The sequence below is a fragment of the Ahaetulla prasina genome, chromosome 8 (assembly GCF_028640845.1).
Source record: "Ahaetulla prasina isolate Xishuangbanna chromosome 8, ASM2864084v1, whole genome shotgun sequence".
Taxonomy (NCBI): Eukaryota; Metazoa; Chordata; class Lepidosauria; order Squamata; family Colubridae; genus Ahaetulla; species Ahaetulla prasina.
In genome coordinates this window covers 73457155-73472086 of record NC_080546.1, presented here as the reverse complement: position 1 = coordinate 73472086, position 14932 = coordinate 73457155, and the positions used below count along the sequence as shown (strand labels likewise).

The 14932-nt window shown below is 40.0% G+C and overlaps 1 protein-coding gene across 1 annotated transcript in view; it reads right to left on the bottom strand.

Annotated features, from left to right (window-relative positions):
- The window catches only part of CPE (carboxypeptidase E), a 56770-nt gene extending 43776 nt beyond the window's left edge, over window positions 1-12994 (bottom strand). Inside the window, exon 1 of the mRNA XM_058193175.1 lies at window positions 12409-12994. Coding sequence (XP_058049158.1) covers window positions 12409-12730 — 322 coding nt within the window. The 5' untranslated portion in view covers window positions 12731-12994. The remainder of the gene's footprint in view (window positions 1-12408) is intronic.
- Between the last annotated feature and the right edge of the window lie 1938 nt (window positions 12995-14932).

The following is a 14932-nucleotide window of genomic DNA, read 5'->3' as shown; positions in this document are numbered from 1 at the left end:
ATAGTGTTAACAACATCTGTAAAGATGATATATGAGCATGACACTAAGTTTTTTCTATATTTCCCCCTTTATTGAAAAACTTCCATCATGCTTCTTTCTGAAAACAAAGGTCATTATAATATACCTCATTATATATTTGATTTGATGATATTTCAGTTAATAAATACCATTTAAGGTGTTAAGCTTCCTTTCTTTTTCAGCAGCAAAGTGAATTACAACTTTAAAGAACTTTATTACTTTATATTCATTTATTTTAAGTATAGATTTTAGATTTTTAAACAAATATGTTTAGAGCTTTTATATCTTTCAAGTTATTCAAATTATCCCCTCAGCAGGTATATAATGGCATCCAATTCCAATATCATGTTGGGGCTTTTGAGCAAGGGAGGAGGAACGCGAGCACCGCCTTTCGCGCTGGCATTCCGGGATTTCCCTTTGTTTAGAGCTGGGAATCCTCCTTCCCCCTTTTGCACTTTTATTGTTTTTCGTTCAAATAAATATTCATGTTATTTTACTTGGCTCTATCTTTATTTTTTACATTGACCAGTAGCTGCCTCATTTCCCACCCTCGGCTTATACTCGAGTCAATAGTTTTTCCCAGTTTTTTGTGGTAAAATTAGGTGCCTCGGCTTATATTCGGGTCGGCTTATACTCGAGTATATACGGTAATTGTTCTAACTGTCGGGAAATTTCTCCTTAGTTCTAAATTGCTTCTCTCCTTGATTAGTTTCCATCCATTGCTTCTTGTCAGGTGCTTTGGAGAATAGCTTGACTCCCACTTCTTTATGGCAGCTCCTGAGATATTGCTCTTTATATATAATTTATTTATTTAGCTCTTTGTTATCGGGCTAAACAGAAGTTTCAAACCAGAGCTGTTCCAGACTTATTAGAAAAATGAAAATATCTGGGATTATAAATAGGGCATTTTTTGTTTACAGTAGTATTTTGTTGTGGTGGTGACTGTTTCTAAACATGTGCTCTAATACAGGGGTCTCCAACCTTGGTCCCTTTAAGACTTGTGGACTTCAACTCCCAGAGTCCCTCAGCCAGCTTAGGTTGGAGACCCCTGCTCTAATTGACAAGAATATGTGTCTTCACAGAATTTATGCCATCTGATAAAACCTAAGATTTACTGAGCTTTTCTAATTGCATACTACTTTAATAGAATGTTATATTCATCATGTATAACCCCAATCACTACTCAATGTATAGTTGACAAGTAATGAGAAGACACAGTCTTTCTCAGCCCAATCAACCTCCCAACAGGGTTGTTGGGGGGGTGGGAGGATGAAATGAAGAGGGAACCCAATCTAAGCCACTTTAAGCTCCTCTGGGCTTAAGTAAAACCTATATGGTTTATAGATACTATTTATAGGTACATAATCTGTTTGGTCTTATAGAGATGGCTCTAGTTTTCTAGAAGCCAGCATTCCTAGAATTGTTATGCATTTGTCCTCTTCCCTATGTGCATTTTTTGACATCGACTTCCTTTTAAACCTTCTGATGTGAAATTGTCTTTTTCTGTCCTTGCTTATAAGTCTTGATCGGTACCGTACAGAATTTCTTGAGGCTTCTCTTAAAAACAAAATATTGAGTAGGTTAACATGACGAGGACTGGTTAAAATTTCCTGACAGTCAGAACAATTAATGAGTGAAACAACTTGCCTGCAGAAGTTGTGAATGTTCCAACACTGGAAATTTTTAAGAAGATGTTGGAAAACCATTTGTCTGAAGTGGTGTAAGGTTTCCTGCCTGAGCAGGTGGTTGGACTAGAAGACCTCCAAGGTCCCTTCCAACTCTGTTATTATTATTAAGAAAAGATCGGAATTTTCCTCTTTCAAAGGGATATTTTCTAGTATTAAAGACAACAGTGTCTTGGTGGATAAAGAACAGAAAAAGCAAAGCATGGAATATAGCAGAAGACCAATCTCATTTATTCTACAGGCTTTGCTTCCCCTAAGCTACATATTACATGGCTAAATCTGGCACCAAAAGCAAAGACTCGTTTAATATTTCCTGAATGATAACTAGAATAGCCCTTTGGGAATGTAAATATATGGCTTAGCTCTTTGTTTACAGAAGATCCCTGAGTTCTGTTCTCTAAGCAACACACTTTAAGCCCAAGTGGTTTCACAAAACAGAGACATATTAAGAAAAACCACCTCCCAAATCTGTAAGAATTTTTTATACTTACATACATATATCATCTTGTCAAAAAAAAAATCCTGTATCTTTTAATCCCTGGTGGTTTTTTTATCATCCATTTAATACTTGTCTCCTGGAAATTAGCAGCAGGCTATGAGTACAGAATAATATAATAATATTGTAATTAATGTATAATAGTGACCAAAGATGAATATGGCTATCACTACTATAGAAATATTAAGTCAATTATTTGTCATGTTGCAAAATAATTTACCAGGCACTAAAAGTGAAGCTTTAATTTGATGGTCCTGAAATCTTTGGGTTAATAAACTAGATAAAAGTTTCATTAGATAAAAGTTTCAAAGTTTCCAATTTCACTAGGAAATTGTCCTGTTAACCTATAAATGACTTTACCCTACAGAAAGTACTTGAACAACAAAGAAAAACATATGTAGCATAAAATATAGTAAAAAAAAGTAAAAAGAGGAGGAGGCATTCCTATTATACTACATAATTAAGAACTGAATTTAAATTGGCTTAGATTCAGTTCAATGGCTGAATTCTCTGTTGTTTTACACTCAGGGTAACCTCATGAAAATCACCTAATATAAGTTTTCTTTTTTGTCATAGTATTTGGCTTTAAAAGTACATTTCTTTCCATAATCTGATGGGATCTGGTTTTGCTTAGAATGGGCTTTTGCTGGAACTATTTCCTTCATTCTACATTCTTGAGAATAATGAAATACTACAGCATAAATTGTAACAGGGAAAATGCACAATGGAAATTGAAAAGATTTAGGTGTAAATCAGAACTAAAGAATAATAGAGTCCGTACAGATAAAAGGATAACCCATCCCATATTAAAATGCAAAGGCATTCAGCAAAATAACCTTCTGAATGCTCAGTGGAACAGTTCATCTCTGTATATATTTTCAAACAAAGAGTTCTCTAGAGCAAGGGTCTCCAACCTTGGCAACTTTAAGACTTGTGGACTTCAACTCACAGAGTTCCTCAGCCAGCTGGGAATTGAAGTCTACAAGTCTTCAAGTTGCCAAGGTTGGATCCCTGCTCTAGAGCTCCAGCCACGGTCTCCAACCTTGGCAACTTTAAGCCTGGCGGACTTCAACTCCCAGCAAAGCTGGCTGAGGAACTCTGGTAGTTGAAGTCCACAAGTCTTAAAGTTGCCAAGATTGGAGACCCTTGCTCTAAAGAACACCTTCCCAAAAAAAGGAATGCACATACGCAAGAGAAAAATATTATAGCAGCTGTCTTGGTTCATGAAAAAAGGGCAAATACTCATAGTAGAATTAATCATCTTCAATAAAAAACAACAACCAGATGACTGCAAGAAATATAAATCCTTCCATTCTCCATCATTCAGTCAGAACTGGAGAAGCTTCTTGGATGAGAAATGAAACATCTTCAAGGAAAAACAAGAAGGTCCAGCTGCCTTTTGAAAAAGCACCTTTGGGACAACCATGACCTGGATGAATGAGAATCACAACTTTTTTTTTTGTCTGGAGGAACTCTTGAAATAATTCGCAGGTCTGAGGGAACTCCTTGTAACCTCTTGCAGAACCCTAGAATGTTCCAGAATCCAGTTGAGAAAAAATGGTTTAATGTATCCTACCCTTCTTTTAAAAAATGATTAACTAGGTCAACATAATTAATAATAAACAGAAGCAAGCTGTTAGGTTCTCTTCAGAACAGAGCTGTACCTTTAAATACTGCCTGTGCCAGATGGTCTTGGCATATAAAAGCAGCAGGAGGACAGCATTCTAATGTTAGTCAAATAAGCAAGTTGTGCTAGCTGCAGAACAACAGAAGCCACTTCAGCCTGCTAATTCTGTAACCATAGCAACTTCTATGTCAAACAGTTCTCTGGGTTTTCAATTTGTCATCTCCAACTTGGGATGAGGACAGAATAGGTGGATTCAAGAGATTGGAACTGTCCACGAAAACCACATTTCTCAGAAAAATATCCGCCAATTCTATTCAAGGTGTATTGTTTTTTACATTTAGTCAATATAAGGAAAAGGTAATAGTACTAAAATCTATATCATGTCAATGTTGCATCGTCAAAGCATTCTGGCCACTCCTTGCAGATTTTTGGAAGTAATCCAGTGGTGGGTTTCTACCGGTTCGCCCCGGTTTGGGCGAACCGGTAGCGGCGGTGACGGGAAGCTCTGCCCACCCGCCCAACGTCATCACGGATTCTCTGCGCATGTGCAGAAGCACCACATGTGCTCACAGTTCCGAACTGGTAGTGAAGGTAAGTGAAACCTACTACTGAAGTAATCGTAAGTTATTTATTCACAGACCAAGATCGTACAAGTTAAGCCTTCAATAGGAACATACTAGAATTGCAAATGCTTTAAAGCAGGGGTCTCTAACCTTGGCCACTTTAAGACTTGTGGCCTTCAACTCCCAAAATTTCTCAGCCAGCTTTGCTGGCTGACAGATTCTGGGAGTTGAAGTCCACAAGTCTTAAAGTGGCCAAGGTTGGAGACCCCTGCTTTAAAAACAATTGAAAGAAGCGCTCTGAAATGTGTATGAAGCAGCATCTCTTCAAAGCAGCTGGGTGAAAAAAGATGTGATTTCTTAATGAGTCACTTTGACAAGGCCTCCTAAAATACCTGAAAGTTGGCAACATGCGGTGAAAACCTGAACACACATATATAGATTTTCTGTTTCATTTTCAAGTACACAGCCAAAATTAAAGTTGATTTTTTTTTAGACCGAACGGGCCAGAATTTTTTTATTCAAGTATAGGATTGTTCAATTTTATGTTGAACCGAATGAAAGGGGATAGTTTTAACCCTGGTGGGGAAACTGTCAATGACAGGTTGTTTTCATAGTCCAAGAAATGTTACTTTGTTCCCAGACTGAATCTAATATTTTGAAACTAAATATGTTCCTTTTGAGGCCATCCTATTCCATACATCTGCTGCCCCTTAGGACTCTATTCAGTTTTATAAATTTAGACTGACTATGACTTCTGCCAGTAGTGTAACTTTCTTTTTTCTTCCATTCTTTTCTCTTTTGAAACAAGCGCCTTTTATTTCCAGACAGCTGACAGTGTTGTTTATTTTAAATAGCTTCTTATTAAGATTTCTGCATGCAGGGCTACGATTTTTATAATTTCCAAAGGATATATATAATGATACATAATGATGATGATAACAAGCAATCCTTGTTAAGGAGGAACACATATAAAGGACTTTCCCCCCCTCCTTTCTAGTTATTTTTGCATCCATATTGCTGTACCAGGGATAAGAGCCATTATATTGTGTGACATTCACAAACAAAAAACAAGACAAAACCCTAACCCTAACCCCATGTAGAATGCATTGCAGTGGTGTGCTCTATTATTTAAGACTTGCATACTAAAACAGCAGAATACTAAAACACGAAGATTACTAGCTTGTGTGGTTTAATCTTCCTTCTAATATCTCTTGCTTTTCTTATCTGACTCAGGTAGCACACCATTCTTCTTCCTTCATAAACTTGTTCCTTCATTAAATAGCCCACTCCAGAATGCCATTCTTCCATTGCCAGTGCCTACCATCCCTGTCCTAATATTCCTTTTTACTTACTCTTTTCATATATTCAAATTATGCTTACACTTTTACCTGTTATCTTACATATGCTTGAATGAATGAACGAACGAATGAATGAATGAATGAATGAATGAATGAATAAATAAATAAATAAATAAATAAATAATAAAAAAAACAAATATCACTTTAGGCCAGGTGCAAAAGATTAGGACACATTACATCCAAGTAAACTGTTGCAGAAACATGCTGCTGCACTGGAATTTACTCAACTAATGGTTAGGACTATCTTGGCGCTAGATAAGGATCGAAGAAATTCAAGAGGAGTCGGATTTATTCTGTTTGCGGCCACCCTCAAGTTCTGCTACCCCTTTTCCTACACTGGATGCACGTATCAATCTCTCTCTTTTTTTAATGAACCCCTCAAAGTTCAAGTTACTTTTAAAGTGAGCTTCCACATCACTCTTCACAGAATGGGCATTTATATGGCATAGAAGTTTTGACACTTTTAGTAGAAAAAAATTAATCTTCCCCAAGCTTCCAAATTCATAAATAGGATAGAATATTTTAGAAACAGCATTCAAGCTCAGTGAAATGGAATCAATGAAAGAGAAAAGCCAGGCCAGTATCAATTTGCGATTACTAAGCTTTCAGGATCGTTAAGCACATAAATCTGTTTGCTGTAAAATCTAGCTTCCTGAAATAAACCTAAGAATAGAATACATTTGTATTATATATAACTTGAAAAGCTGACTCAGTCTATTATCAGTCAATGTTATCAGTGTCTTGCAAAGTGCTCATTTATTGTACAGCTTAAACATATAGCTTTATAACAGGATGTCATTACTGTGATAACAAGATGTTACAAAGGCTTAGCTAGAACAAACAGAAAAGATCTACAGTTAACCAAACTAACTAAATCATCTCTAGAGAAATCAAGCTCCCCAAACTGACCTTAACCTCCTTTAGATTAGTTAAGTAAGTAGTATGTAAGATGTAAGAAGGAATTATTCCAGGCAGTAATATATATAGCTCAACATTCTCTGGTCAGTGACAGCAATATCCATTTATTTATGCAATTTACATGCTGCTGTTCAAAAACAAAAAAGGTAAATTTTATAATATAAAACTAAAAAGTAACATTAAAGCTATATGCTAAAATATTTAAATCTCTATTTTTACTAAAATTTCAACCTTTCCACACAAATATTTTTTTTCTATCAGAAAACTATCAGAAATCAAATCAAATAAATTATAAATAAATATATGGAAGCTTAAGTTATATGTTAAACATCACTTTGTAAACTTTGTGCACTGGGCAATGGCTGAAATTTTCATGTGCCACAATTCATCTGCTGGCCTGAAGCTTTGCTATTGTTGTAAACAGTATAAAACATGGATTACATATGTAGGTAGAAATGGATTGTATTGTAAAGTGTTGTTTTTTAATGATTTTAATGCAAGGGTTCCCTGAGACCTTAAAATCAACCTCTGGGATAAAAAGGTTGAGAAAGACTGCTCTAAAATATGCTGAATTATTCTGGAATATAATATTTTTCTTAAAACCATAACATGCGTATCCTCATTCATACATTAATTGCTTCAGGCATCAAAAGTTGTGTCAAAAGTATTGTGCCTGGCAATTTCTTAATTTGCTGATTCTTAATTTCTTCTGTAAAAAGGTAAAGGTTCCCCTTGCACATACGTGCTAGTCGTTGCCAACTCTAGGGGGCGGTGCTCATATCTGTTTCAAAGCCGAAGAGCCAGCACTATCTGAAGATGTCCCCATGGTCATGTGGCTGGCATGACTAAACGCCAAAGGCGCACGGAACGCTGTTACCTTCCCACCAAAGGTGGTCCTTATTTTTTTTTACTTGCATTTTTTACGTGCTTTCGAACTGCTAGGTTGGCAGAAGCAGAGACAAGTAATGGGAGCTCACCCCATTATACAGCAGCACTAGGGATTCGAACTGCTGAACTGCCAACCTTTCGATCGACAAGCTCAACGTCTTAGCCCCTGAGCCACCACATCCCTTCCAATTTCTTCTGTAACAATACAGTAATAGTTTAGAGGTAGTCTGCGACTTATAACCATTCATTTAGTGATGGTTCAAAGACACAGCAGCATGAAAAAAGGGATGACCTGTTTTCACGCAACCACTGTAGCATCCCCACGGTCATCTGATCAAAATTCAAGCTCTTGGCAACCGGCATGTATTTATGACAATTTTACTGTCCCAGGGTCACGTGATCACCTTCCCAACCTTTTGACAAGCAGTCAACGGGGGAAGCCAGATTGGCACAATGACCACATGATCCATTTAACCATTGTAGTGATTTGCTTCACAACGTTGGCAAAAAAGTTGTAAAATGAGGCATGACTTGCTTACAAACACCTTACTTAGCAATGAAACTTTAGGCTGAATTATGGACATAAATCATGGATTACCTGCATTATGTGATGTGTGAAGAGAAGGCAATTACTGTATGCATGGATCTAATTCTTGGGAACTCCCATCATTTAAATCCAAGAAGGTCCTACATCATAGTTTGGTAGGAGTGTGATAACTAAATTTAAGTCCCAATCCCCCACTTTTTTCACATTACCCAAATAATTTTAAGAAATTATGAAAGGAATTTTTATCTTTTAAATAAGATGGGGAGAGGCAAGGGGAGCAACTTCCTTATTTATTAATCTCCTATTCAAATACAGATCTTCATCACAATATCCTCTCATATTCAATATGCATCATGACCATATTTTATTCCAATCACCTATTTAGAGCTCTTCAGTATCCAAATATGGATCTCCTAGAAGAATAGTGCATTACTTTTAACTACCTTTAATTCTGGGCAAATTATAGTGACAAATGAAGCCAACTATCAAAGAACTATCAAAAACGTTCAAAAGGTTAAAAAAAAATTAAGTTCTTCTGGCATCTAAAAACTAGTTGGCTCAAAAATGCACATTCTTGAAAATCACAATGAATCAAGGATTTCTGAAGAAAAGAAATTGAAATCTGACAGCATGATATTGTTTAGTGACTTAAATTCAATTGGATTTATTACCAAGAAAATAAGTATTGGACCTTTCTAATAGTCAACATTGGTGAGAGGTATGCTTTGTACAGTAGTTTGAGAGACAGAGATTCCAGTTCTGCATCTTATTCAAAGTTATGTTGACGGAATTCTATTAATGTCATTTATACTATATTCATTATAATCACTTTCTGCAAAGCCTTTGGCAGCACCAAAAGATGAGCTAATTCATCTCTTACAATCTTTATTTATAATTCTGGACATATTGTAAACTTAAATCAAGCAAATATTTAGGAACATGGTAAAACAATGAGGAATCAATTTTCAGTTTTCCCTCAGGGCCTTGCAAACCTCCTCTGTTCTAATTCTGGAGTTCCAGAATAAGAAGCTCCAGTCCTGCTCAATTTATCAGAAGCTCTCATGCCCTTAATGAATCTAATCCAGCTGCAATATTGATTCTCAGTTTCATGTGCTACTTTTGGAAAATACCAATTATTTAACAAGAATAAAAAGAGATTACAAGAAGTGTCCTATCTGCATTACACCAGACCTATCTAGCCTACATATTTAGGCTAGATGTTTATACATGATTAGTGGAAAATAAGCTCCACTGAAGTTAATTGCCATTGGAGCAGGGTTATTTAGGACAATAGCATTCACTTTAAATAAATATAATAACAGAATTTAAGCATTTACCAGCTCAGAAAGGTTGTCTACCTTTCTTTCCTTCTCCTTCACAAAAATGCTCCATAGCTAAAAGTAGAGGTAGCCAGTAGTCATTTTAAAAGCTAATACAAGAATACATTTGAAATCAAGAGGACCAAGATAGTATATATTAATCACACCAGGATGCCAACAGATTCTATGCAATCAACTCTTAGAAAATTAATATGTTGAAGGAGAAATGGAAATATTTCAGACTTGTTTGTAAAATAGGTTTGACTTCGTGGGTTTGCTCATTTGTTTATTTGTTCTCTTTGTTTTGTAGATGTATTTTTTACTGAATTAACTTTATGTTTTCATGTTTTACTTGAACTTATATTTTGCAATTGTTAGTGTTCATAAGGACTATTTGCTATTTATTTATTTATTTATTATTCAAATTTTTATACCGCCCTATCTCCCGAAGGACTCAGGGCGGTTTACATCCTAATAAAACATAAGAATAAATACAAGTTAAAAACAGCATTTAAAAAACTTATTAAATTAGGCCAAATTTAAAACTATCGTTAAAATAGTACAAAACCCTATTTAAAAACTAAATTTAAAACTAAATTTTAAATTTTGCTATCCTATGACCAAATCTAAGCTAGACTGACCTAAAGTTGCTTGGGCCACTTCCTGAGGGTCTGGCTCACGGCACGGTTGAGGAACTTGTTGCGGCCTGGGAACGGGCCGCAGCGGGGGCCTTAGACCGTGTCGTGCCTTTGCGGCCTCTGACCCGGCGCAGGTCCCAACTGGCTCCTTGGTTCTCCGAGGAGCTGAGGGGGATGAAGCACCAGAGAAGACGCCTAGAGAGTTCCTGGAGGTCTAGCCGTTCAGAGGCTGATCGGACACTAGTGAAGTCCTATAATAGGACTTACCTAGTGGCATTGAGGGAAGCGAGGCGTTGCTACGCCTCCTCCCTCATTGCGTCGGCAGATAACCGCCCAGCCGCCCTGTTTCGGGTGACTCGTTCCCTCCTTCACCAGGGGGAGCGGGATGACCCGTTACAGGGACGTGCTGAGGAGTTTAACGGTTATCTATATGATAAAATCGTTCAGCTTCGGGACGGTTTGGACCAAAATTGCGGTGACTCAGGTGAGACGTCTGAGGGTGGTCTTGGTGACATTGTTTGGGATGAGTTTGACCCTGTGGCTCCCGAGGACATGGACAGGTTGTTGGGTAGGTTGAATGCCACCACGTATTTACTGGACCCGTGCCCCTCCTGGTTGGTGCTGGCCACTCAGGAGGTGACACGAGGCTGGTTCCAGGCAATTACGAGCGCTATAACTTGTTGCTGGCAATCCTTATGATTTATATTGATATATTGATCATCAATTGTGTTGTAAATGTTGTACCTTGATGAACGTATCTTTTCTTTTATGTACACTGAGAGCATATGCACCAAGACAAATTCCTTGTGTGTCCAATCACACTTGGCCAATAAAATTCTATTCTATTCTATTCTTTGGTGGAGGGAGTCTTCCCGGCCGCCTTGAAAGAGGCGGTGGTGAGACCCCTCCTCAAGAAGCCTTTCCTGGACCCGGCTGTTTTAGGTAATTATCGTCCGGTCTCCAACCTTCGCTTCGCGGCATATGAGTATGGTGGCATATCATATGGTGCCGTCAGCGAGGCAGTGTCGTCTGGCGACGCCCAGGGGAAGGGCCTTCTCTGTGGGGGCTCCCACCCTCTGGAACGAACTACCCCCAGGACTTCGTCAACTTCCGGACCTCCGAACCTTCCGTCGCGAGCTTAAAACACACTTATTCATCTGCGCAGGACTGGATTAGATTTTAAATTTATTGGTTTTAAATGGGTTTTTTTTTTTTATATTGTTTTTAAACATTCGGCCTTTTAGAATAAGTTTTTTAATTGTTATTTTAATCTGTATTTATGTGTTTTTATTTGCCTGTGAACCGCCCTGAGTCCTTCGGGAGATAGGGCGGTATATAAATACGATTAATAAATAAATAATAATAATAATAATATCAGTTTTCCTTACACCTGGATGAAACTGTCTATCTAGACCCGTTCCAGTCCGGTTTCCGGCCCGGTTACAGCACTGAGAAGGCTTTGGTCGCGTTGGTGGATGATCTCTGGAGGGCCAGGGATAGGGGTTGTTCCTCTGCCCTGGTCCTATTAGACCTCTCAGCGGCTTTCGATACCATCGACCATGGTATCCTGCTGCGCCGGTTGGAGGGATTGGGAGTGGGAGGCACCGTTTATCAGTGGTTCTCCTATCTCTCCGATCGGTCGCAGACGGTGTTGACAGGGGGGCCGAGGTCGGCCCCGAGGGGCCTCACTTGTGGAGTGCCGCAGGGGTCGATTCTCTCGCCCCTTCTGTTCAACATCTATATGAAGCCGCTGGGTGAGATCATCAGTGGCTTCGGTGTGAGGTACCAGCTGTACGCGGATGACACCCAGCTGTACTTTTCCACACCGGGCCACCCCAACGAAGCTATCGAAGTGCTGTCCCGGTGTTTGGAAGCCGTACGGGTCTGGATGGGGAGAAACAGGCTCAAGCTCAATCCCTCCAAGACAGAGGTTTGGGCTGCATTGGGGTCGTAAATCGAGGACTACCTGTACGTTGGTCAAGCGCGCAAAAAATCTATTCTTGCAGCCGATGTGATGGTGATGATGATGATGATGATGATGAGGGCGGAGGCGGCGGGCATCATGAGATAAGGCAGCTGAGCGGGGTCTCCCTACTGAAGTTCCCAGCGCCCAAAACAGATCCTGAAATCAATTCGGGGCCATTGTAAAAAAAAAACCTGCCCCGGAGAAAAGCTGCCAAGGAGAAGAGAGCAGGGAAGGAATCTCTCTCTCTCTCTCCCCTTCACACTCCCATCTTTCCCTCTCAACCGGCAGCCGCGGGGATTACAGCATCAGTCCCCGCTGCCGCCCAGGTTGCTACCTTGCTCAGCCCGGCGGGTTCGGTCCCCAGGTGCCCCCCCCCCCGCCTTACCAGCTTCGTGCTCGCCGGGGTTGTCCGAGATCTCGATGACTAGCAACTCCCTGCCTTCGAAGCTCCGGCCCACGGTGTAGATCCGACTGATGGACGGACACTGCAGCCACACGGACACCAGCGCTTCCCGCAGCTCCGGGTAGCGGTGATACTCGAAGGAGATGCCGTCCTCCTGGCTCAGGCGCCGCCGCCTGTTCGCCCCGCCGCCCAGAGCCGCCGCCGGCGCTTCAGCCTCGTCCGCTTCGGTCTCCTGCAGGCAGAGGCTGCCCGGCAAAGCGCACAGCGCCAACGCCAGCGCCCAAACCCGACCTCGCCCGGCCATGTCTCGACTGCAGGGCAGGGAGGGGTGGGGGTGGAAAAAAAGGCAGGACGGCGCTTTCCTTCTGCCGGGATCGGCCAGCCGCCTCTCCTCTCCTCTCCGGCGTTCCCCGGTAGCCACGCAAAGCCTCAAGTCGGGCGCGCCGCCAGCTCGCTAAGCTCACTAAACCTGCTCCATTCAGGGGGAAAAGGGGAGGCAGAGTCGGATGCGCTAAGTAAGCCCTGCAAGCCCGTACGACTCGCTCCCGCAGCTCAGGGGAGACGCGGGATGTACCACTATTCCACGTAGGGGGAGGGCTGGGTGACGTCCTGCCACGCTGGTGTCGATCTGGGGTGACGGGGGGGGGGCCCGCGTGGGAGCCCCGGGAGCGTCACTCACGCCGAGCGCATCCTTTCGCGAGGCTGCTCTTCGGGCTCGAACGAGATAGGGCGTCCATCTCTTTTCTGGTGCCGACGATGGTGCCTCCGAAAAAGATATTATGTAGGAATGGAGGCTTGTTGAACGTTTGGAGGAGATCATGTATAGACCTTCTTGATTTGTGCCTACATGTTAAGGAACGCTCCATGGAGGACCTGTATACTGCAAAAGTCAAAAATGAGGGCTGTGAAAATATTTACAGACCCCCTCGCATCCTGGACATAAATTGTTTCAACTGCTACCTTCAAAATGATGCTATAAGGCACTACACACATCAGAACAACTAGACACAAGAACAGTTTTCCCCCTAACCCCATTACTCTGCTATCAAATAATTCCCTCAACACTGTCAAACTATTCACTAAGTCTGCATTACTATTAATCTTCTCAACGTTCCTATCATCCAGCTCCTCCCACTTATGACTGTATGACTGTAACTTTGTTGCTTGTATCCTTACAATTTATATTGATGTTGTTTCCTAGTAGGATTGGATTGCTTATTTGTACCCTATGTTTATCATTAAGTGTTGTACCTTATGATTCTTGACGAATGTATCTTTTCTTTTTATGTACACTGAGAGCTTATGCACCAAAGACAAATTCCTTGTGTGTCCAATCACGCTTGGCCAATAAAGAATTCTATTTTATTCTATTAAAAAGTATGCCCTCCTAGCAAAAAATAGGCATTGTGAAGACAGAAGGGCTGAATTCTTCTCTTCTGGTATATGCTTTTGATTCCATTCCAGACCATTTTACTAGGTTTTAAAAAAACGAGTTCACCCAATGAACTCAAGGAGAATTCATCACAGAATCAATAAAAAAGGTTAAATCTCCTTCCAACTCTTTTTGATATTAGAACCTGATCTTTTCAGGTTTTACGTGATACATGATCAATGGTGAAATCCATTTTTTTACTACTGGTTCTGTGGGCGTGGCTTGGTGGGCAAGGTGTGAGTTGCTAGGTGTGGCTTGGTGGGCATGGCAGGGGAAGGATACTGCAAAATCTCCATTCCCTCCCCACTCTGGGGGAAGGATATTACAAAATCTCCATTCCTACCCCACTGTGGGGCCAGCCAGAGGCGATATTTGCTGCTTCTCCAAACTACTCAAAATTTCTGCTACTGGTTCTCCAGAACCTGCTGGATTTGACCACTGTACATGATAGCAAATACAGGTTCAGGCAAAAGCTCTTCCCTCCTTAATTTTGCTCAGAGTCATAGAATTACAGTTCTACATAAGGGCCTCCAGTGGTTTAGAGTTAACTAGACATCACAACAGGAAAGATGCTGCTGTTCAAAAGCTTTGGTTATGTTTGTATAGAGACCAGTAACAGAAATGGAAAATAATAACGCCATGTTTAGTCTATTTCCAACATAATGACTAGTACTGGAACAATTACACAAAATCTATTTCATTAATACACATTTGAAATATTAATTCATTTATTAATATTGTTATTGTTTGTAATTTTAGTATGCTATGTTGTTCTAACCACTTGAATTTATGATAGAAAAGTGGTAGGCAATTTTTTAGTTAATTTAACTAAAAAATAAGTTAATTTAAATAAGTTTAAATAACTAATTTAAATAAGTTTTTTAAATCATATTTTAAATTTGTATATTGTATGTTCGGTTTTATTATGCCTGTACACCGCCCTGAGTCCTTCGGGAGAAGGGCGGTATAAAAATCAAATAAAATAAATAAATAAATAAATAAATAAATAAATATAAAATTTTAGAATGGCCCATATCATAAATAGGGACAGGGCCTTTTCAGGGATTGAAGTTT